This window comes from Herpailurus yagouaroundi, unplaced genomic scaffold (genome assembly GCF_014898765.1).
Source record: "Herpailurus yagouaroundi ecotype Mexico unplaced genomic scaffold, PumYag 203, whole genome shotgun sequence".
Lineage (NCBI taxonomy): Eukaryota > Metazoa > Chordata > Mammalia > Carnivora > Felidae > Herpailurus > Herpailurus yagouaroundi.
The window spans coordinates 18,405,699-18,430,211 of NW_024412434.1; the positions used below are offsets into that span (position 1 = coordinate 18,405,699).

At 37.3% G+C, this 24,513-nt stretch overlaps 1 protein-coding gene across 1 annotated transcript in view; it reads left to right on the forward strand.

The window, feature by feature from the left end:
- Positions 1–24,513, forward strand: part of CUBN (cubilin) — a 279,400-nt gene that overhangs the window by 24,012 nt on the left and 230,875 nt on the right. Inside the window, exons 15-17 of the mRNA XM_040451314.1 lie at positions 6,501–6,682; positions 8,486–8,648; positions 10,056–10,243. Coding sequence (XP_040307248.1) covers positions 6,501–6,682; positions 8,486–8,648; positions 10,056–10,243 — 533 coding nt within the window. The remainder of the gene's footprint in view (positions 1–6,500; positions 6,683–8,485; positions 8,649–10,055; positions 10,244–24,513) is intronic.

Below are 24,513 nucleotides of genomic sequence, written 5' to 3' on the forward strand. Positions count from 1 at the left end.
ATGAATGAAAAAGATGAGAAATCATGAATCTGAATGGACCCCTTATGAAATTACTGAACAACATTTTTATAAACTTTACTAGTAAATTACTGCAGGGATATTGTTGATGACATTGTCTACTCCTTCACTTAGTATTCCTTATCTTAGTGACCATTTGATAATTCATTCTTTGCGTTGGTATTTTGCCTTTTGGAGCTCTACTTTTTTTTTTTTCAGCTTTTTACTATACACTTTATAAACATGTAAAAAAGTAAAGAGAGCAGTACACTGAAGCTCCAATTCATTCATCAATAAATCTGTGCATTTATGTCTGGAATTTCTTATCTTTTCTATTGGTCTATTTATCCTTGTGGCACATTGGCTTAACTACTGAAATATGAAATCTGGTAGTGTAAATCTTACAACTTTGTCTTTTATAATATGCTCAATATGGGGCACCTTGTGGCTCAGTTGGTTGAGCATTCGACTCAATTTTGGCTCAGGTCATGATTCCAAGATCGTGGGATCAAGCACCATGGGGACTCTGTGCTGAGCATGGGGCCTGCTTAAGATTCTCTTTCTCTCTCCCTCTGCCCCTCTCTGCTGCTCATGTATTTGCTTTCTCTCTCTAAAAAAATTTTAAAAAATATATACATATTTTTATATATAAAATATATTATATTTTAAATATATATATTATATTTTACATATTATATATATATATTATAATTTTAGAATCAATTTTTTAATTTCCCCCCTCCCCAATCTTCTGGGATTCCTAAAAATATTGATCCTACCAATTTATGAACATGGACCATCTCTGTATTTATTTAGCCCTCTTATAATTTATCTTAGCGATGGTTTATAGATTCCATATATTTTGTTGTCTTTTTCTAGATATTGAATATTTTACATTATGTAAAATGATGCCGTTTTCTAAAATGGCATTTTTATTTGTTGTTAGTATATAGAATTATGATGCATTTTTAAAAAATATTTGATTTTGAATCTAGCCACATTGCTAAATTCATTAATCAATTCTAATAGTTTTTTTAGTAGATTCTTTTGGATTTTTCTACATACACAGCTATGTTCTCAATGAATAAAGCCTGTTTTTCTTTGTTAAGAAACAAAATTTAATGGAGTAAATTTGAATCTAATTGTCTTTATGAAATAATGCTTGAATTGGTCAGGATCCCATCCAGCAAACAGAGGGGAGCCCTAAGGAATTATATAAAATGAAAAGTTTTTATAGGAAGGAATGGCAAGGCAAGAAGTTATTAGCAAAAGAAAAAGATTGATCCAGGCAAGGTCTTCCCTTAGGGGGAAGAGTAAAGGGTCTGATCATGCAGATTACCTCATCTTCCTTTGGGAGATGGAGAAAACCCATATGGCAGACTCATGGCACTGAGTGGAAAATTCCTGACTGACAGGTTAAGATTATATTTCTGGGGAAGGTTGAAAGTACAATTAGACTAGGTATTAAGCCCAAGTTTGAGGACTTGGCCTAAGTGGCACCATTTTGGGCTTGTGGTTTTCCTTGTAACACCTCCCTTTCCAATCTTTGTAACTATTATTTCTTTCTTTCCCTCAACTTATTTATTGCCCTGGCTAGGACATCCAGTACAATGCTGAACAAAAGTGGTGGACTGGGCATTATTATCTTGTTCCCAACCTCATGGGAAATGTTCAGTATTTCACCATTGAATATAATGTTTTAGCTGTAAGTTTTTGTAGATAACTTTTATCAGTTTAAGGAAGTTTGCTGCAAATTACTATTACTGTATAATAAATGACCCACAAATTTAGTGTTGTAGAACATTTATCATTTTATTACGTTTCTGATTTTGTGGACCAAGAATTTGGAAAGAGACCAATTGTCATTTGATTTGGTGAGCAGTTATTACCAGATGTTGGCTGGGATTGTAGTCATCTAAAGGCTCAGTGAGGCTAGAAACCCAAGCTCGCTCAGTTGATGCTGGCTTTTGGATAAGAGTTGAACCAGGCTGTTGACTTGAGTGCCTACATGTAGCCCCTCTGTGATGTTGGTCTTAGACTAGTGGAACTTCTTTCGTGGTCCTTGGTTTTTCTTAGAGCAACCATTTCAACAGACATGGGCAGGTGCTGCATGGCTTTTTCTGACCTATCTTGGAAGTCATATTGTTATTTCTGCCATTCTTTTAATTGGTTGAAACACTCATAAGCCCACCCAGATTCAAGGGGAGGAGACATAGACCCCATCTCAATGGAAGAAGTGTCAAAGATATTTTGAATGCTTTTAAACCATCTTACTTTTTATCCCTAGCTTGTCAAGAGTTTTTGTCATGAATGGATGTTGAGGTATATTAAATACTTTTTCTAAATCTATGGAGATGATCAGATGATGCTTCTTTTATTTTTCTTCTCTCCTCTCCTTCTGGGATTCAAATTACACATATGCTGGAGACTTTGACTATGTCTCGTAGCTCTTATATTTTTTATTAGGCCTTCTAGAGTCTTTCCCTGTGCATATACAGCTTAAGATTCAGCTAAGGGCCCAAAGAAACTCCTATACCTTTTTGGGGTGCCATTGTCCTGCAGCTGTCTTCTCTATAGTACCTTATTCGAAAATCCCAGCCACTCTAGTAGCCCCAAATTCTGAATTTTGTTTCTTTCACCCAGTAAGAGGATTGCTGCTCCTTGGACTCCCACTGCCCTGTGCTGTGTGTAATTTGGAAGCTGCCTGCAGGGAGAATCCTGGAAGGAACATGGGATTTATCACATGTGCTGCCCTTCCCTTCGCTCAAGATCACAGCCCTTCACTGTTTGCTTCTCAGTGCCTGAAAACAAAACTAAAACAAACAATAATTCCTTACAATTACAGAATCCTAATCATTGCTCACATTTATTTATTACAGAAACTGCTGTTATCCCAGAGTCTAGATTTTGCTGTTTATATCCCGTGTGCCATTCCTCATGCTATAAACAGGTAGTTAAATCAAGCTAGAGGTTCGATCCAGTTAAGTTTTATTTTTGAGGGGACAAAAATAATCACATTAGAAGGTACTGGATATCCACTTGTCTCCCTCTTATGACTGCAGCGTTGATTTGAGTGTTTTGACTGTCCCTGGTTGATATTTCCATTAGAAACCTTCACACTTTCTGTAATGGTCTTAGCAACCCTTAGGTTCATTGTTTAGGTTAGTTGTTCACTGGGGCTTTCAAAATGATGACAGTTGAATTTTACCATTTCTTCCTTATTTATTGTCTGGAGTTCTTCAGTAGAGTTGATCTTTCTCATGTCAACTATTTGGTTACGCTCCCATATAGATCATAAAGGAAACATAGGATACATGCTTGATTCTTTCTCCTAATATTTCCCCAGTATTCAAATTAATGACTTGGCTTCCTAGCTTTCTCCAGAATGAACAATTAGTCATTATTTCTTTTATTTTTTATTGATTTTAATACTCAGGAACACACATTTTATCATATTTGATATAATCCATTCTAGATTTTTTAATGTTAAAATGTTCCATATTTGGCTAGTGGGAGAACTGATAGTTTCTAAGCCTCTTTGACCCAATAGAAACCCAAGTTTCTGTTATCTTTAGAAACTTTCTTGCTTTCTTCCCTGAAAGATTTTCCAGGTTCTTCATACATATTTATTGTGTTAGGACTGGAACAGTTCATACTTCTCTACCGGGAAATGGTATTTAGGTTTCATAACCTGGGTGCTAGGAGTGGCTATTGCTACTAGACTGAACAAAGTCTCTAGAACTTTCAGTGGAAAGAACTGGGAAATATTTTTATTATTTTTAAAGGAAAGGTATATCATGTATTCTTAGTGATCTTCCAAAATATTGGCATATTGAAATTACAGGTTTTTTAACTTTATGTTTGCACTTCTTCTCACTGCGTGAAATGAGTTCCCAGTGACATTCACATATTACCTATGTACTTAATCCTACCGTGTGAATTTTCAAAATAACAATACTAATATTATTACTAATAACATGATAACTGAAAGCCATTTCGTATTTCTCAATTATTCTTTTTGTACTTAATATATGTTTCACTCCAGTTCTGCAATCAAACTTTACAGTGTTTCAAAGCGTCTTGGAATATTTCTCCTCTCCCTGTTTAAACTGCTAGCTTAATATAGTCATTTCGTTTTGCCTGTGAGTTTAAAGATTTCACTTTTTCATTTTTATTGAATTTTGCTCTATCATTATGTGAAACATATTCATAGTTCCAAAGCCAAATCAAACTTCATGGTAAATTTAGAGAAGTCTAGCTTTTATCCTTGTCCCTTCCATTTTATTCCTTTCTTCTCTAAAAGGTAACAATTTTGGGGGCACCTGGGTAGCTCAGTAGGTTAAGCATCTGACTCTTGGTTTCGGCTCAGGGTATGATCTCCTGGCTTTGTGGGTTCGAGCCTGGCATTGACCTCTGTGCTGGCAACGGGGGGCCTGCTTGGGACCCTCTCTCTCCCTTTCTCTCTGCCCTTCCCCCACTAGAGCTGTCTCTGTCTCTCTCAAAACAAATAAATAAATTTTAAAAAAAGGTAACAATTTGTATTAGTCTTGGATTTATCCTTCCATTTCAAAACTATAAGTAGATAATCACATATAATCATATTTTTCCCTTTAAAAAAAGGTAACATACAATATACACTGGTTTGTAGTTTGCTTTTTCACTTGATGTGTCATAGAGACTAGTCCATAACTAGACCATAGTGTGCCATTAATAGACATCTCATACACTGTCTATTCAACCAGGACTTTCTCGTCAGATATTTGCCTTGCTTCCAGCCTTTTGGAATTCCAGATAGTACTGCGACAAAGTCCTTGTGAACTTGTCTTGTTGCATTTTTGCCAATGTATCTTTGAGATCAATTTCTAAAAGTGTGGTTGCTTCGTCAAAAAATAAATGCCTAACTTTTTGCTAGACTTTGCCATAGTCTCCTCTGTAAGAGTTGTGTTCTCTTGTGTTCTCATCAGCAATGTATGAGAGTGCCTGTTTCCCCACAGCACCGCCAGAATTTGTTTTCAATATTCTGGATATTTATCATTCTGAGAGCTAAGAAATGGTGTCTCAGCAAAGTTCTTATTTGTATGTCCCTTGTTGAGAGTGAGGCTGAACATCTTTTCCATGTAAAAGGACATTTGAATTTTTACCAGTGAACTCTTTATGTCTCTACTCCTTTTAGAAGCTCTTCATATATTAGAGATGTTAACTCTTTGTATTACATATTGAATTTTTTTCCCCAGGTCTCCGTTAACATTTTACTTTGCTTATGGAATTGTAATTCTTTTTACCCATATGGTAATTGAACTTCCAAATTTTAGGAAACTTCTCTGCCTCTGAGCAACTGAGGTGTTTTTGTATTAGCAACAGTGAGAATCATGTAACTAACTTGTCTCATTTTTTGCCTTGGCAAAAGACTTGTCTACTAAGTAACCTGTGTAGTTATGTAGATCCCACATCTTGCATATCTGAGATACCACCTTATTTTATTTTTTCTAATTTATATTTACTACAGTCTAGATTTTTATTTAGTATCTCTATTTTTCAATTTTACATTAGTATTTCTTATAAGCCATCACAGACTCTTCGTTAAGTAAATGTGAGTATTAATAAAGGAAAGATACTTCCAGTCACTGACATACAACTCTGGGGGGTAATTAATTGAGTGGTAGTGGAGTGGGTGTCACAAAGCCTGGTCCCACCTTTCTTTCACTCCATTCCTGAGCAAGGCAACTGCCCATGCATATTTGAATATGTTCAATTTATAAAATGAAGAGTTTAATTATTATCCTAGTGTTAAGAAATTTTCTCACATGAAAAGTATGTAGCACTTAACTATTCTAATGTATGAAACAATCTGGTTTGTTGAAAGACATAGGGGTAACAGAAGTTCTAGAACTTTTTAAGAGTTAAAAATAACTTTTTGGAGCACCTGGGTGGCTCAGCCGGTTAAGCATCCGACTTCGGCTCAGCTCGTGATCTCACGGTTCATGAGTTGAGCCCCATATCAGGCTCTCTGCTGTCAGTGCAGAGCCCGCTTCAGATCCTGTGTCCCCCTTTCTCTCTGCCCCTCCCCCACTTGAGCATGCGTGCTCTGAGTCTCTCTCTCAAAAACAAATGAAAAAACTTTACAAAAAAGAGAACTCTTTAAGAACCAGAACTTGTAAAAGTTATGCAGAAATTAATCTCCCTCAAAGTGAAAACAATATATCTATTATCTCATTATTCATCCCTCAGACAGTTCAGCACTATATTTTAAAATCATATCACCATGTAATAGCTGATAAGCACAGAGCTCAATGCATGTGACTCATTCATTTATCAATTAATATTCCTAGATTTATAACTGTATCAAATTGGAAAACTGAAAGCCTTGTTTAATTTACGAGGGTGTCCCAAACTGTACATAGATATTTCAACAAAGCTTGTCTTCTTGCAATAAAGACTTCCGTAACGCTATATAAATTATAACATGTATACAAATGTCAAGTTATTTTTTCCTCTTATTTTAGAGTGTGGAGGTGTACTGACAGGCACTTATGGTTCTATTAAGTCTCCGGGATATCCTGGAAACTATCCTTCAGGAAGAGATTGTGTCTGGAAAGTTATAACCAGTCCTGGCCTCTTGATAACATTTACTTTTGGGACCTTGAGTCTGGAGCACCATGATGATTGCAGCAAAGATTATCTTGAGGTAAACAAATGTAATTAGATAGAACATGTCATGATATGGTTAGAACTCAAAGAGCTATGGTTTGGTGATACCTGTGGATGACTTCAATTTCCTTGCAATAGTTAGATATAGTCTTCAGTAGGCAGCCAATGTCTGAGCCTTTGCTGATTCCTTATTCTTAATTGTGCCAGCTTGTTGCTTCTTCTGGGTCTCATTTGAATCTGGGAAATAGACTGCCTTACTTTTCCCTGTCATTTCCTGGAAGCCCAGTCCCCTAATAAGGGAACAGAAGAATTAACAAAATAAACATTTAGTAACGGGTATCTTTTCCAATGCAGAATCAAGATTTCAGTTATCTCTGGGAACCCAACATGTTATTTCACAAGCTGGCTATATTGTTCCATGAAGAAAAATAACTTAAGAGCAATTGTGTTGTAATGCATTGCTAAAGGGTGAGCCTAGAATATACTCATAATTGTCATTGGGAGAAGAAGAGCCAATCTGTGTCCCTCCTGGTTACCATTAGCAAAAGTTTAAATTATACAAGTAGAAAAATGGGCTGTTGTATTCAAATGCCCTAAGCATATAGGTATATCTGAAATGTTGCTCTGCATTTATAGACTGAAAAGATCATTGAGAAGACTGAGTTTTTACATTGCTCTTGTCTTTTTGTTACCATAAATCACAGTAGTCCTTGCAGTAGTGATAAAAGACAATATGCCCTTCCAAGTCCATTAGAGAATGGAGGGCTTTGGAATTACTCACAAAGGATAGAAAGGTGTGACTGACAAACAGGGATCTCCACAAATGAAAGTCATTAGTAATTTAGCAGTTGTAATGGATTTGAAACCTTTGGGAATGACTGGAAGATCTACCCCTCCCTGGAAAATTTCAGCAACATAATCCTTTAAATGTTGACAGTAGCATGGATTTTTTGAAATTAATTTCAGTGAGTTCCATCATATTAAAATTAGAGGCTTTGTTTTTTGCTCCTACATAATTCCTTGATACATATATAATAGAAAGCATTAATCATTCTGATAATATTGAAATGCTTCTCACTTCTCAACAATATTTCAAGGAACTAGTTATATATAGGAATAGAATAATGCTGTCCTATAGCTTTGCGGCCAATAGAAAAAGTAATTTGAGTGGACGGAATTCGCCATGTTAAAATATTATTTTGTTCACTGATGTTTGGTGTTCTATGATGTACAGGATTTGCAGTTACAACAGTTATAGAGAGGTTACCGTGATTATTTAAGAAATTAAAAACCAACAATTAAAAAGAATTTCTCAGATCGTACGATCATTGTCACAGTACCTAATTAGTATTAGGATTATATACTTTTAAAATACATTTAAACTGTCTTTATGTTGTGTCTGATCTGACTTCACTTCCTTTCCACCTCTGATCCTTCTGAAACAAGTTGTGAATCAGTCAACATTGTTAGCATTCCTTCTTCTATTTTCTTTCAATATATTCATTTTCTCCTTCTCAATTACTAGGAATTAATTTATCATTTCAAAACAAACACCTGGTGGGGGGGGAACCTAGGAAAGAAAACATAGAGAAAGATTCATGAGAAGATTTCAAAGTACACATCTAGCCTCGGAATTAGGATTTAGACAGAAGATACGGCATCAGGGATGATGGGTGCAGGGGACTACCCTTTAGTGAGCTGCAGCTGATATGTGCGAGATGGGAAAACCCGTAAGAGCCACCAGTTTCAAATGACAGGTTTTCTGAAGTTAAGGTACAAAATGACTCGTTTTGTCAACATCTGACCTGTTTGTGCTTAATGGTTCGTTCTTTTGTTTTAGATTCGAGATGGTCCTCTGTATCAGGACCCCGTTCTTGGAAAGTTCTGCACCACTTTCTCTGTACCACCACTGCAGACCACAGGTCCCTTTGCCAGAATTCATTTTCATTCTGACAACCAGATTAATGACCAAGGCTTCCATATCACCTACTTAACATCAGCATGTAAGTAACCTGAACAACTGGGAGCTTCATATGAATGTGAGGGACTATGCTATGCTTTTATGCTTAGAGCTTGTGTTGACATCTTAAAACAAACCAGCAAACAATGAAAAACAAGAAAATACTCTGATTTAAAAAAAAAGTTTTTTAATGTTTATTTATTATTGAGAGACAGAGGGAGACAGAGCATGAGCATGGGAGGGACAGAGAGAGGAGGAGACACAGAATCTGAAGCAGGCTCTGGGTTCTGAGCTGTTAGCACAGAGCCCGACACAGGGTTTGAACTCACAAACCGCGAGACCTGAGCCAAAGTTGGATGCTTAACCGACTGAACCACCCGGGTGGCCCCTCTATGATTTTTACTTTGGGGCTTTTATTCTTAACGTACATCATTGTGCTCTGATGAGAATTCACAGGAAAAACACCTTTCAAGTCTCAATATCAGGAAAACTAACAGTGAACATCTTCCACAGGTCTCCTTTCTTCATTCACTCTGCCTTCGGGCTGAATTTATAGTAAACTTTTTGTAATCTGTGTGGTCGGTGCATACTTGTTCTCTGTGCATGTCACTCCCCCCTGAGCACATCCTGCTGTTCTCTGTTCATTATTCCTTTAACTGGATTCATTTGTCTAGTTGTATATATATTTTTTGTCACATGTCTTTTATAAACTGCCTCAAATCTTTCTGGAATGAAGGAGAACATAAACGTATTTAAAAGGCAATTTGGGAGCACCTGGGTGGCTCGGTCAGTTGAGCGTCTGACTTCGGCTCAGGTCATGATCTCGCGGTCCGTGAGTTCGAGCCCCACGTGCTGACTGCTCAGAGCCTGGAGCCTGTTTCGGATTCTGTGTCTCCCTCTCTCTCTGCCCCTCCCCTGTTCATGCTCTGTCTCTCTCTGTCTCAAAAATAAATAAACGTTAAAATTTAGAAAAATAAATAAATAAAAAAATAAAAGGCAATTTGTAGGGGCACCTTGGTGGCTCAGTCAGTTAAGCGTCTATCTCTTGAGGTCGGCTCGGGTCATGATCTCTTAGTTCGTGGGCTCAAGGCTGCTTGAAATTCTCTCTCCCTCTCTCTCTCTGCCCCTACCCTGCTCATGCTCTCTCTTTCTCTCTCAAAATAAATAAATAAACTTAAAACAATCAAAGAGCAATTTGTAGAAGAGGACGTTAGATTGGAAGTTAGATTACGCATCTCTGTGTCTATTTCTTTCGGCTCTACATGGATGTTCCACAAGCACACAACAAACTGAAAATATAATTGGAGACATAAACCTGTACAGGGTGAATTAGGTGGATATATGATTGTGTGTGTATGGGTGTGAGTTTCTAAAAATGGTATGTAATGCCTGAGAGCCACAGGCATGGCCATTCGCATGACCTTTCCCTTCTCTTCCCTGTTCTCTTCAGCGGATCTACGTTGTGGAGGAAACTACACAGACCCAGAGGGCCTTCTCTTTTCTGACTTGTCTGGACCTTTCACTCACAACAGACAATGCATCTATATTATAAAGCAGCCCCTGGGAGAACAAATACAGGTCAACTTCACCCAGGTGGAGCTGGAAGGCCAGAGTGGCTGTGCTCAGAGTTATGTTGAGGTAACTTTTACTACTCCTAGGCCCTTAGATGAGTTTATCAACATTTTTATATTCTCTACAGTCTAGTGGTTTTCAAGCAGTTGTAGGGCCAGCAGCGTGCAGATTCTCTGGATGATCTGGATGTTAGGAATGCAATTCTGTGTCCTATCTCAGACCTACTGAATCAGAACCTCTTGGGATATATGCCCAGTAATCTGCACCCCAACCGTCCAGTGATTGTGACTCAGGCTAGAGTCTGAGAACAACTGTTCTAGAGAGTAGGAAAGAATTTGCCAAAAATAGATCTATAGTTGGTGAAACAGGAGATTGGTAATGAAATAGCAAAGGACAGAAATGTAAGCTGAGACTAGGAACTCAGATGCTATGAAACTGACCCTTAATAACTAAGGTGAGTGCAAATTAGAAGGACTAATAAGTTGTACTAATAAGACATCGTTTTCATGGATTGTCCAGGAAACTCAACCCAGAAAAGGAAAAGGATTTGCCCAGGTGAGCTGGTTATTCAGTGGCAGAGAAGTCAGGGTGTTGAACAGCCCTTGTTTTGGAGTTTAGTTTCTTTTTCCTTCATCAGCACTACTTCTCTCTCAAAAGACTTTAGCTCTGATTTAAGTGTGTGTAATTATTGTAATAACAAAGAATATCTGAAACAAAAAGGCAGTTTTTGTTTGCCTGGCCTGGTATTTCTTTTGCTTAATTATCTGTCAAGCCACAAATTAAAGTGTTTAGCAAGAAAGACAAAACACTTTTTGTTGGGTGCAATCATTTTATATAAACTCAGAGAGGCCTTGACAGTTTTGTTTGCTCATGGAGTTAGACCCAATTTATTTTTCCGGGAAAAACCTTTGTAACCCCTTGCCCTCTTCCCTCCTTTATGTGTAGTGAGGAAACAAAAAATCTTAGCATAAGATCTGGATTTAGCTGAAAAATGAAGTACACTGACCATGGCACCACAGCAATATTTATTTTATTGAAGCGCAGTTGAGATACACATCACATTAGTTTCAAGTGTGTACAACATAATGATTCAACATTTGTATACGTTGCAAAATGATCACCACATAAGTGTATTTACCTACCTGTAACCGTACAAAGTAACACTTTTTTTCTTATGATGAGAACTTTTAAGATTTCATTTTTAGTAACTTTCAAATTTGCAGTACAATATTATTGATTATAGACCCCATGTTGTACATTACTTCCTCATGGTTTATTTCTTTTATGACTGAGAGTTTGTAGCAACACTCATGAGGTCCATCTGTGTTGTTGCAAATGGCAAGATTTCATTCGTCTTCATCTTCTTTGTCCATTCATCTATCATTGGACACATAGGTTGTTTCCATATCTTGGATATTGTAAATAATGCTGCAGTGAACATAGAGGTGCATATATCTTTTTCAAATTAGTGGTTTCCTTTTCTTTGGTTAAATACTAAGAAGTAGAATTGTTGGATCATACTGTACTTGTATTTTTAATTTTTTGAGGAACTTCCATATTGTTTTCAATAGTGGTTACACCCCCACCAACAGTGCACAAGGGTTCCTTTTTTTTACCACATCTTCGCTAACATTTGTTATTTTTTTGTCTTTCTGAGAATAACTATTCGCACAGGTGTGAGGAGTTATCACAGTTTTGATTCGCATTTCCTGGACAATTAGTGAGGTTGAGCATCTTGTCACGAGTCTGCTGAACATTTGTGTGTCTTCTTTGGAAAATGACTGCTCAGATCCTCTGCCAATTTTTTAATCAGATTTTGTTTGTTATTATTGAATTGTGTGATTTCTTTATATATTTTGGTTTTTAACTATTTATTTGATATATGGTCTTCAAATGTCTTCTCCCATTCATTAAGTTGCTTTTTTGTTTTGTTCATAGTTCCCTTCACTTTGCAGAAGCTTTTTAGTTTGATGTAGTCTTTGTTCATTTTTCTTTTGTCGCCATTGCTTCTGGAGTCAGATCCAAAAAGATATCACTAAGACCAATGTCAAAGAGCTTCCCACATGTTTTCTTCTAGGAGTTCTGTGGTTTCTGGTCTTATGTCCAAGACTTTAATCCATTTTGAGTTAATTTTGTGAATAGTGTAAGATAGTGGTCCAGTTTCATTCTTTTGCATGGGGCGGTCCGGTTTTATCAACACTGTTTATTGAAGATATTTCTTTTCCCCATTGTACGTTCTTGCCTCCATTGTAAATAATAAACCCAATATAATTGGGTTTATTTCTGGGTTTTCTGTTCTGTTCCATTGATCTTTGTGTCTGTTTCTGTCCCAGTACTATACCGTTTTGATTACTCTAGCTTTGTAGTATAGTTTGAAATCAGGGAGCATGCTACCTCCAGCTTTGTTCTTCTTTCTCAGTATGGCTTTAGCTATTTAGAATCTTTTGTGATTCTCTACAAATTTGAGGATTGTTTGTTCTCTTTCTGTGAAAAATGCTGTTGGAATTTTGATACGGGTTGAATCAAATCTGTATATCACTTTGGGTAACGTGGACACTTTAACAACATTAATTCTTCCAGTCTATGAGCACAGAATAACTTTACACTTATTTGTGTCTTCTTCAATTTCTTTTATTAGTGTTTTATAGATTTCAATGTACAGGACTTTTACTTCCTTGGTTAAATTTATTCTATTCTATAGAATAAATTTATTTTATTCTTTTTGATACAGTTGTAATGGAGATTATATTCTGAATTTCTCTTTCTGAGACCTTGTTACTAGTATATAAAAATGCAACATAGTTCTGTATATTGATTTGACACTCTGCAGCTTTACTGAATTTATTAGCTCTAATGGTTTGGTCTGCTATGTAGGATTTTCTATATATAAGTCATGTCTTCTGCAAATAGTTGCTGTTTTACTTCTTCCTTTCCAACTTGGATACCCTGCCCCGTTTTTTTTTTAATTTCTTGTGTATTCACTTGCTAGGAATTCCAATATTATGTTAAATAAAAGAGGCAAGCATAGGCATCTATCTTGTTCCTGATTTTAAGGGAAAAGCTTTTAGCTTTTCTTCACTGAATAATGTTAACTGTGGGCTTGTCATATATGGCCTTTATTATGTTGAGGTTACTCTACCTATACCCACTTTGTTGAGGCTTTTTATCATAAATGGATGTTGAATTTATTCGAATGCTTTTTCTTTGTCTATTGAGATGATTGTATGATTTTTATCCTTCATTTTGTTAATGTAGTATGTCACAATAATTTATTTGCATATACGAAAACATCCTTGCATTCCTTAGAATAAATCACACTTGATTGTGGTACATGATTCTTTTGATATATTGTTGAATTCAGTTTATTGATATTTTGCTGAGGATTTTTGCATCTAAGTTCATCAGGAATATGGGCTTAGAATGCTTTTTTTTGGTGGTGTTTTTGTCTGGTTTTGGTATTAGGGTAATGCTGGACTCAGAAAATGAGTTTGGAAGCATTCCTTACTTTTCAAATTTTTGAAAGAGTTTGAGGTGGATAAGTTTTAAATCTTTGAATGTTTGGTAGAATTCATCACTGAAGCCTGGACTTTTGCTTGTTGGTTGATTTTTGACTACTGACTCAATCTCTTTTTTAATAGCTGGTCTATTCAGATTCTCTCTTTTTCATGATACAGTATAGGTGTATGTTTCTAGGAATTTATCCATTTCTTTTAGTTTGTCCAATTTGTTGGCATATAATTTTTCAAAGTAGTTTCTTATGATCCTTTGTATTACCGTGGTATCTGATAACTTCTCTTTCATTTCTGGTTTTCTTTTGTTTGAGCCCTCTGTTTTTCTCGGTTAGTGTCACTAAATGTTTGTCAATTTTGTTTATCTTTTCAAAGAACCAGCTATTAGTTTCATTGATTAATTTGTGCTCTCTTTTAAATCTGTATTTCATTTATTTTCACTCTGATCTTTATTATTTCTTACCTTCTACTAATTTTGGAGATAATTTGTTTTTCTTTATCTAGTTCATTTAGGTGTAAGCTTAGGTGGTTTATGTGAGATTTTTCTCATTTCATGAGGTAAGCCTAAATCTTGCTTGCCTCTTAGAACTGCGCTTGCTGCATTCGATACATTTTGGTATGATGTATTAGCATTTTCGTTTGACTCCAGGTAGTTTTAAAAATTTATTCTTTGATTTGTTCATCGACCCATTGGTTTTCAGTAGCATGTTGTTTAATCTTCACGTTTGTGATTTTTAAAGATTTCTTCTTATAATTGATTTCTAGTTTCATACCATTGTAGTTGGAATAGATGCTTGATATGATTTCAGTCTTCTTATATTTATTGAGAATTGTTATCTGTTCTAACATATGATCCAACCTGGAGAATGTTCCATGTGAACTTGAGGAGAATGTATGTTTTGATGCTTTGGGGTGGAATGTTGTGTATATATCTATCAAGTCCATGTGGTATCATGTATCATTTAAGGTTGATGTTCCATAGTAATCTTCTGTTTGGATGATCTATCCATCGATGTAAATGGGGTGCTAAAGTTTCCTACTATAACTCTATTATTGCCAATTTTTCCCTTTAGGTGAGTTAGTATTTGCTTTACATATTTAGGTTCTTTCCTGTTGGGTACATAAATACTTATAAATGTTATACCTTCTGTTGGATTGACCCCTTAATCATCATGTAATGCCTGTCTTTGTCTTTTATAAGCATCTTTGTTTTAAACTCTATTTTATTTGATATTTGTATAGCTACCCCAACTTTCTTTTGGTTCCCATTTGTGGGAAATATCCTTTTTCATCACTTCACTTTGAACCCATGTGTGTCCTTACATCTGAAGTGAGTCTCTTGTAGGCAGCATATAGATGGGCCTTGTTTTTCTATTTTTATTTTTTTAATACATCGAGCCCCTCAATGTATTGGAGAATTTAACACATTTACATTTAAAGCAATTATTGGTAAGTATGTACTTACTCTACTTTGCTTATTGTTTTCTTTGTGTTCTGTAGTTACTCTCTGTTCCTTTTTTCTTCTATTTGGCTTATTCTCTTGTGGTTTGATGACTTTCTATAGTAGTATGCTTGGATTCCTTTTTCATTATCTTTTGTGTATCTACTATAGGTTTTTGCTTTGTGGTTACCATGAGGCTCACATATAACAGCCTATATTTATAACCATTTATTTTCAGTTGACAGCAAATTAAATTTTAACACATTCTAATATTCTACATTTTTACTACCCCCACTACATTTTATGTTTTTGATGTCACATTTTACATCTTTTTATTCTGTATATCCCTTCAGTAATTATTGTGGTTATCATTATTTTTTTCACTACTTTTGTCTTTTAATCTTCTTACTAATATTATAAATGATTAATTCACTCTTTACTATATATTTACCTTTGAGTAAGAGTGAGATTTTTTACTTTCATATTTGTTCTTGTAACTGATACGCACCCTTTCTTTTTAGCTTAAAGAAGTTCTTTTAATTTTTCTCATAAACTTGTTTAGTGTTGAATTCCTTTAGCTTTTATTTATCTGGAAAGCTCTATATCTCTCTGTCAATTCTGAATGATAACCTTGCTGAGTAGAGTATTCTTGGTTGGAAGTTGTTTTCTTTCAGCACTTTGAACATATGCTCCTCAATTCTTGCCTGCAAATTTTCTGCTAAGAAATCTGCTGGTAGTGTTATGGTGGTTCCTTTATACATAACACGTTTTTCTCTTACTGTTTTTAAGATTCTCTCTTTAACTTTTGACATTTTAATTATAGTGCGTCTTGGTGTGGGTCTCTTTGAATTCATTTTCTATGGACCTCTGTGGGCTTCCTGGATCTGGATGTTTCTTTCTTTCCCCAAATTAGGGACTTTTTCAGCCATTATTTCTTCAAATAAGTTTTCTGCCCCTTTCTCTCTCTCTCCTCCCTAGGGGACCCCTATAATGTGACTGTTATTCTACTTGATGATGTCTGATAGGTTCTTTAAGCTATTTTTGGTTTAAATTTTTTTTCTTCTTGCTGCTCTGTTTGTGAGTTGCACTGTCCTGTCTTCCAGCTCACTGATTCTGTCTTCTGCTTCATCTCAATTGTTGTTGAACCCTCCTAGTGTATTTTTCAGAGCAGTTATTGTGTTCTTTATTTCTGTGGCTTCAGTTTGGTATTTTCTTATACTTTCTGTCTCTTTGTTGAAGTTCTCACTGTGTTCATCCATTCTTCTTCAGAGGTCAGTGAGCATCTTTATGACCATTACTTTGAACTCTTTATCAGGTAAATTATTTATCTTTGTTTCATTAGGGTATTTCCCTCCCTGCCTCCTTACACCCCCCACCCCCCGCCCTTTACTCCTAGGGTTTTATCTTGTTCTTTCATTTGAACATATTCCTCTGTCTCCTCATTTTGTTTATCTCTCTGTGGCTCTTTCTATGTATCAGGTGTAACAGCTATCTTTCCAGGTCTTATATGAATGATCTTTTGTAGGAAATAAACCTTATCATTTAACCTTGCCCTAAGCCTTCGGTGTCTTTCAAACCTTTGTGATTGTCTAAGCAGCCTGACTTTTTCTTCGTAGGTCCCGGTTATTGAGGGTATGCCAAGACCTATGAGTGTTCCCGAGAGGCGATCTCAGTCAGCACTTAGTTTCAGGCTGACTAGAAGCTAGATCCTCAGACAGCAGCTTTTATGGTATGCAAATATATACAATCCTGCGGGACCTCAATTGTACCCTCTGCTGGCTCTGGTTCAAGTGATCTAGATGGGTCCCCTTAGCAACAGTTGCAAATTTCAAGGCTCCATATGAGTGTTTGGACTTTTTTCTGGGAGGTATTGTTGAGATGTAGTAAGATCAAGTACGAGCTCAAAGATGCTTTCCTATAGCCTCTGTTTCCCAAGAACACTTTCGTAACCTGAAATTCCTGTCAGGTAGATAGGACTTTTTCACAGCAAGTCTGGGAATGTGTTTCAGTCTGCTGTCTGTGCAATGCCCTACGGTGATAGCCTGCCAAGAATTTTCTTTCCATTTGTTTCAGACCCATAGGACCTAGGCCCAATCCCCCTTGGCCATGAGAACCAGACAGATTCTCATGGGACATTCCTTGTATGGATTGCATCAGCTGGCTGGCTTTGGTGGTGCCACTGTGAAGGAGCATGCAGGGGTGAGGCGCTCACTAGGTCATCATTGGCAAGGCCAAGGTGGAGTGGCATATGAGGGTGGGGCACTCACCTAGCTGACTTTGGGTAAACTGCTGAATAGTGGTGTACAGGAGTGGGGTGCTTGTCCACCTTAGACGGGCTCATGGGGTGCAACACATAAGGTCTGAGTATGCCCACCAGCACTAGCAGGTTAGAAGGAAAATGCTGAAAATGGTACCTGCCAGTGTCTCTGTCCCCAGAGGGAGCTTCTGTAGGCTCCTGCTCTTCTGGCTGGTGCTTTCAGAACAGTAAATGAATCTCCTTTCCTTACGGTCTAAGTGCTTTTCAAACTGCTGCTTCTGTACTAGGTCCCAGGGTGAGTGAGTCTGTGTGTGAGCTCTTGAAGAGTGAAGTCTCCACTCCTACAGCCATATGGTTCCTGGACCTAAGCCTCACTGGTTTTCAAAACCAGACATTTTTGGGCTCTCATCTCCTTGGTGTAGGTTCCAAGATTTGGGTCCCTCATGTGGGGACAACCCCCTTGCTCCTCAGGGAGACTGTGATGCCTCAACTGTGGGCTGCTGTACTAGAGATGGTGTTTTTGGAGAGACTGTGTCTCCCATTTTGATGTGCCCCTTTTATTTCTTGTTGTGGAGGAGCTTGTTCAGGTATTTTTCAGGCCGTCTTCAGAGGGAATTTTTCTGTATGTAGCTGTAGATTTGTTGTGTTCCTAGGAGGAGGTGCGTTCAGGAACTTTCTATGCTGTCATCTTAAACTGCTTCTCTGGATTCAGCAACAGAGTTGTTTTTTTGTTTTTGTTTTTTTGTTTTCTTTTAAACCAGAGACTTTTGACTTAGATGGTGAGGTAAACGTGTATACTCATTCCGGTTATGTTCTCTTAAGTATCTCATAAAGTACATTAAAGTTTTATGCTATCTATTTTAGATACATTTATGTAAATAAAAATTAAATTTCCAACATCTGCTTTTTAACTTTAAGAACAGTAAAAATAGCTTGCACTTAGAGACTACTTACTATGGACCAAGTGCTATTCTAAGCCTTTAAAATACTATAAAATTTATATAAAATATAAATATAAATATAAGATTTACTATGAAACACTCTAATAAATTAAGTAGATAACCATTACTAACTTTCTACTGTCTGTTGGACAGTAGTAACTCATTTACATGAGTTAATTCATTGAATCTTCACAACAACTGTTAATATTCCTTTGTGATATGAGGAAACTGAGGCCCAGAGAAGTTGTCACTTGCCCATGGTTACATGTCTGTGGAGTAGGGGAGCTGGACGCTGAATTCGTTCCAGTTGTACTATTCTCTGATAAGAACAGAAACAATTGTGTAGCTATGACTACAAAAGGTGGCTCACCTTCCATAAGAAGGAAGCTCTTATGAATTTCTCAATTCCATATGTGGCTCCCTGGTCACAGGACTATAACACAGAGCCAGGCACAATGCTTTTCTCAGACAGGAAGAACTGTAATTCTAATTTTTAGGGAAATCTGAGTACCTTTCTATTAGGGGCTATGTGGTGGTTCTAATGACTCGAAGCAGTCATCAAAGCATCTGGAATGATATATCCTCTCTGGCATTGCAGTGCTCTCTAACTGAATTTCCATAAGGCGTTACATGAATTCTGAATTGCTGTGGAAAGTTATTAAAAAAAACAACAACTAGCATCAAAAGAGTTAATTTTATAAAACAGAGTGGGAGAATGTTTTATGGCCAGAAGAGGATTATAGTTAATTTATCTAAGTTCTTATTTATTTTTTTCAGTCATTTGATGACTGTAGAAACTTGGAAAATTCTTCATCTGGATGTTTCAGTTTCTACTTCCACAAGATGCCCTACCTATCCTTCAAACTTTGTGATAATAAATAAAGGCAGTGAATGATGAAAGAAGTGTCAGCAATTAAAAACATAATAAGAATTTAAGGTTTTCCTAGGCCAAATTTCTAACTCCTGCCTTGAATTTATCAATTCAGAGACAGCTGATAAGACCTTTCATGGCTGGCCATTGAAGTATTGTCATTCTGATGTGCACACACACTCAAAGTCTTGATCAGATTTCCCTCAGGGGTTGTTGATGGAAAAAAATACAAGAGTGCTATTAGAAGGACAGGACATGTATAGTGATTTAAATAATTGAATAGATTTTCTATTGTGTCCTTGACCATCCTAAAGGAATACAATCAATTGATTTATAGAATTTTAGCACCAGCAAGAGCCTCAGAGGTCATCTAATTTAAATTCCTAATTTTACCAATGAGGAAATTGAGGTCACAAAGATCAAACTCTAGTTACTGTCAGAATAGGATTTAGATGCACCTTCATGGGACTCTGGATAGACATATGTTGACTCACATCAATTTCTTGCCAGTAAATCATATCCCTCTATTGGGGTAATTTGTGAATTAACCCATTTTATTTTTAAAAAGTACGTATATTTCTTTTCATGTCCTTCAGACAGTAGGCATGGAAGAAAGTGGTGCTGGAACCAAATTCATATGGCATTATTATGAATCAATATATTGCTCCCTGAAATGATGGTTTCATTTTTTAAAGGTATATCTAAAAAGTTAATGTTTAAGCAAAGGAATAAAAAAAGAATAATGGTATTTTAGGTACATTAATGGTTTGGAGAGCAGATGACTTTGCCATTTACTAACTCTATGAGAGAGAAAAGACCACCCAAAATTTTAGAAAGAGTGAAAAGCAGAGAGGGAATTCTAGAGAGATCTGGGAGAATGATAATAGAAAACTTTCTTTTGAAGGAATAGATGCCCCTCTAAAAATCCTAGATCTTCTCATTATGTAGTTCCAGTTGGCTTTTGCCATGTGAATATATCCTTTAAATGAAGATGTTATTGCCTAGTCTATCTTTTTTCACGTATAGTGTAGTTTTGAAAGAATTTTTGCTCAGTAAGAGAGCTCTGTAAAACATTTATTGAGAATAAAATTTAACTATAGAAGATAATAAGTGTGGTATTGGCCAGACCCAGTATAGCATATCTTTATTTTTCTTTTTGTTTAACAAGAAGCACACATTTATGAATTAATCCTTGGATTTATATCTCTCTCTCAACTAAAGTTTCTGCTTTTAAAAACACACATTGCCCATGGGTGATGTAATGTGGCTGGTAACAAAATAATGAGTACAGCAAGAACAGATCAACTGTTAGTTCATCTGTTTTTGGCAAAGAGAGCTTTTACATTGTATGGAACAAATCAATGAATCGGGCAGAAGCATCTTTCCAGGAAAAAAAGCAGCACCTCTCATTAATATTTCATAAGTGATTTAAGCCGTCAGAACTCTAAGTGAAGGACACATGAGGAAGTCATGAAAGTTTAATTTTTAATCCCAGAGAGTGCAAGTAGTAGGCTGAATAAGAATTTTAGAAGCCTGTATGATGCTAAGGACAGGGCTTGAAATGGGATATAGAAAGAAACGAATAGAATCTCCTTGACCAATCCTGGATCCTCTGACCCCTGGGTAGCCAAGAAGTCTGGTAAGTGGAAAGGGAACCACATAAGAGAGGCAGATAAGGGAAGGGGAAGCAGAAGTGCCTTCTGAGGAAATAGGAGGGCTTCTGAGAAAGTTGTTCCTTCTTAGAAGTGGAAAGCAAACAGAGAACAATGGCACAGAAGAGTTGAAGACTCTAATAAGATAGAGAGAAGTAAGTTATACTAATTTCTTGTCTGAAATATAGGGAATGTGTACCTATTCTTCAAGTGTCATTGAATGACATTAACCATGTTTTATTTTATTTTTTAATTAATTAATTAATTAATTAATTTTTGAGAGAGAGAGAGAGAGAGAGAGAGAGAGCTCCATGTACGAGCAGGGGAGGGGCAGAGAGAGAGGTGGGGAGAGAGAGAATCTCCAGCAGGCTCTGCATTGTGAGTGTGGAGCCAGACTTGGGCCTCGAACTCACAAACCATGAGATCATAACATGAGCTGAGATAAAGAGTCGGACTCTTAGCTGACTGAGCCACCCACGCGCCCCCATATTAGCCATATTTTAGACCTCTTGCCAATCCCAGCCAATTCACATAACAAAAATTGTACGCGTATCTCTTTACCACGTAATGAAACTAGAATTATTGATAAAAAAAATTTTTTTAATGTCCAAATACTTGGAAATCTATAAACTCTCTCCTAAATAATTACTGGGTTAAGGAAGGAAATAGAAAATGAAATGAAACACAATGTAGAAAATAACAAAGAGAAAATGCTAGGCATCAAAATCTGTGAGACATGATGAAACTCAATGTCCAGGTAAAATCTTCAAGCTTATGAAGAAGGAGCTAAAAATTGGAAGAGTGAGGGAGTACAACAAGCTGAAAGACTGGAGACCTATCTTCCGTCTGATCTTTTATCACTTCCCCCTCTTCTTCCCACTCCTTCCCTCCCCCACCCTGCCCAGCTGGCCCCACACAGCTTTCCCACATCTCCACACAAGACTTCCTTTTGCTTTTTGTTAGGGATTGAAGCTGTTCATCTCCATCCTTGAGATTGGTTGAGGGAGGGCTACGACAACGTTTGGTCCGCCTGAAGACACTTGCTATCCTCAAGGGAACATGCTGGTTACAGTCTCATGGCTGTGACTCACCGAATAATTCTTAAGAGTAAAAACCCGAATGGCAGAGGAAGACTTCTGACAACTGAAACCGGAAGGCAGCTGCAGTAAGAGAACAACCAGCGGAGGCCGAGGAGTATTGTTCTCCAGTTAAGCACATGTTGAAATTAATTTTAGCTCAGAGAAATAGTCTTTCTAGAGACGGCAGGAAAAAAAGGGAAATGAAGTGATATTCAATAGCTTGCCTTCTTGAGCATATTGGATTTGGGGTTTTGGCAGCAACTGGAAACACTGGGTTACTATCTTAGCTCTGCGGTCAGCGTGGTCTTTCCACAATTGCTTGGCCATCCTGGTCTTTTGTCGTGGAGTGACAAAACACGCCGTTGCTCAGGTGAAAGCATCCCGTAGCTTGGTGTAGTGGGAGCCGGGGAAAAGAGTGAGATGGTAGTCCCACCTAGTTTGGGAGGTGTGAGGCATTGTACAGAACAGATCCTTGCCGTATGTGAAGGAGTTGCATGCTCATGGGGAGGTCACAAACCCAATGGGACATGGAGATGCAGAGGGTGTTGGAAAGGGCACCTATCTGGAGTGCTACAAACCATCTGGAGAAATCGAGAGGATGGCCAGTTCTCTCTGATATAAACAAACACAATATTGCATGGAAACATGAAAAAGGACTTCAACTGTCTCTTTTACTAAGGACAAGATATGTATCATCTGCAAGCCTCAGTTTTCCTCATCTATAATAGGAATAGTAATATAGTCTTCTGAAAAGAATTAAAAGGCTCATCAATTTATTTATCTATTCATTCTCTACATATTTATCAAACGACTTAGATACCAGGCACTGTGCTTGGCAATGGGTGTTTAAAATAGACAGATATTAGGGGCACCTGGGTGGCTCAGTCAGTTAAGTGTCTGACTTTAGCTCAGGTCATGATCTTGTAGTTCATGAGTTCGAGCCCCAGGTCGGGCTCTGTGCTGACTGCTTGGAACCTGTAGCCTGCTTTGGATTCTGTGTCTCCCTCTCTCTCTGCCCCTCCCCCACTCGCTCTCTCGCTCTCTCTTTCTGTCTCTCTCTCTCTCTCTCAGAAATAAACATTAAAAAAAAATAGATATTAAACAAGCAAGCACCCAACTATGTAATTTCAGGTTGGGAAACATACCATGAAGGAAAGAAACAGTCTCATGGGAGAAAATCATAGGGCTGATGACTTCAATTGAATGGTTAGAAATATCTTCCCCAAAGATGTCACATTTTGGGTCTGAGGATGAGAAGGAGTTAGCAGTGAGTGGCACGAGTCAAGAGAAGGATGATTCCAGCTGGAAATGCCAACACAACCTTTGAGAGTGAATTGAGAAAAAAAAAATCTCGACAAACTCAGAATTGTAAAGAGACTAATGTGGCTGGAATCGCAAAGAAGAGGGAGAGAAAAAAATTAGGCAAGAGCTAGACCTTGTAAGGCTTTGTAGATGGAGGTAAAGAACACAGACTGGCTCAGTGGAAAGGGAAACAATTAGAATGTTTTCAGCACAGTGCCTGGCACCCGTGTGAATGGTTACTAAAAGTTAACGGGAGGATGATTATGATCGTGATGTTGGGGAGAAGAAAAAGGGAGGAGAAGGTGACATAATGGAGTTTGAGATCATGTAGGTTCTCACTTCTAGGTTAAACTAGTCAAGTCTTCTTGATTTGGGGAAAGGAGATTTTTTAAAAAATTAGATAAAGGATAAGTTTACTGTACTGATAGAGATATTAGAAAGGGCACTGTTTCATGAGGCATGCAACACTTTAAAATTATAACTATGAGGGGGCGCCTGGTGGCTCAATCGGTTAAGCATCTGACTTCCACTGAGGTCATGATCTCGCAATTCATGGGTTTGAGCCCCGCGTCCGGGTCTACGTTGACAGCTGGGAGCCTGGAGCCTGTTTCGGATTCTGTGTCTCACTCTCTCTGCCCCTCCCCCGCTCATGCTCTGTCTCTCTCACTCTCTATCTCTCTTTCTCTCTCTCAAAAATAAACATAAGAAAAATAAAAAAAAATAAATGAAATGAAATCATGAAACATAATAACAAATAATGAATGGTAATAACATAAGGAAATAGCTTTTAATCCCTGCGTAGCTTCTCTCATTTCTTATTCCTCACCTTTTTATCGTCTCATTTGCAGTGGGGCCACATCCCCCTCCTACATGCCCCTATTAACCCGAGACTGGTCTGCAGGATCAAGTCTTTATTTAGCTAAGGGGCATTTCAGCCTGAAGCTCCTTTCACAAGACGCTGCATGTTCAAACACTGCTGCATGCGAGGGTTCTGTCTACAGCTCTTAGTTAGGCTGAGCTTACATGCCCGCATATTTGGTTGTTTTGAATTAAATCCATTTAATACTTTAAATAGATTTTTGAAATTGTTATATAAAAACATATCTGGATACATGGCAGATACAAACACATTGAGCACATGGATTGAGATGTGGCTTTGGGACCTGGTCCACTGCAGATGTTAAAGCTTACTGCTGACTGGGCTCCAAGGGCACACACTTCAATTTCATATGAACTGTGTTTCTCGGCCCAGTTCATTTTAGCTTTCTCTCCAGGAAATAGTTC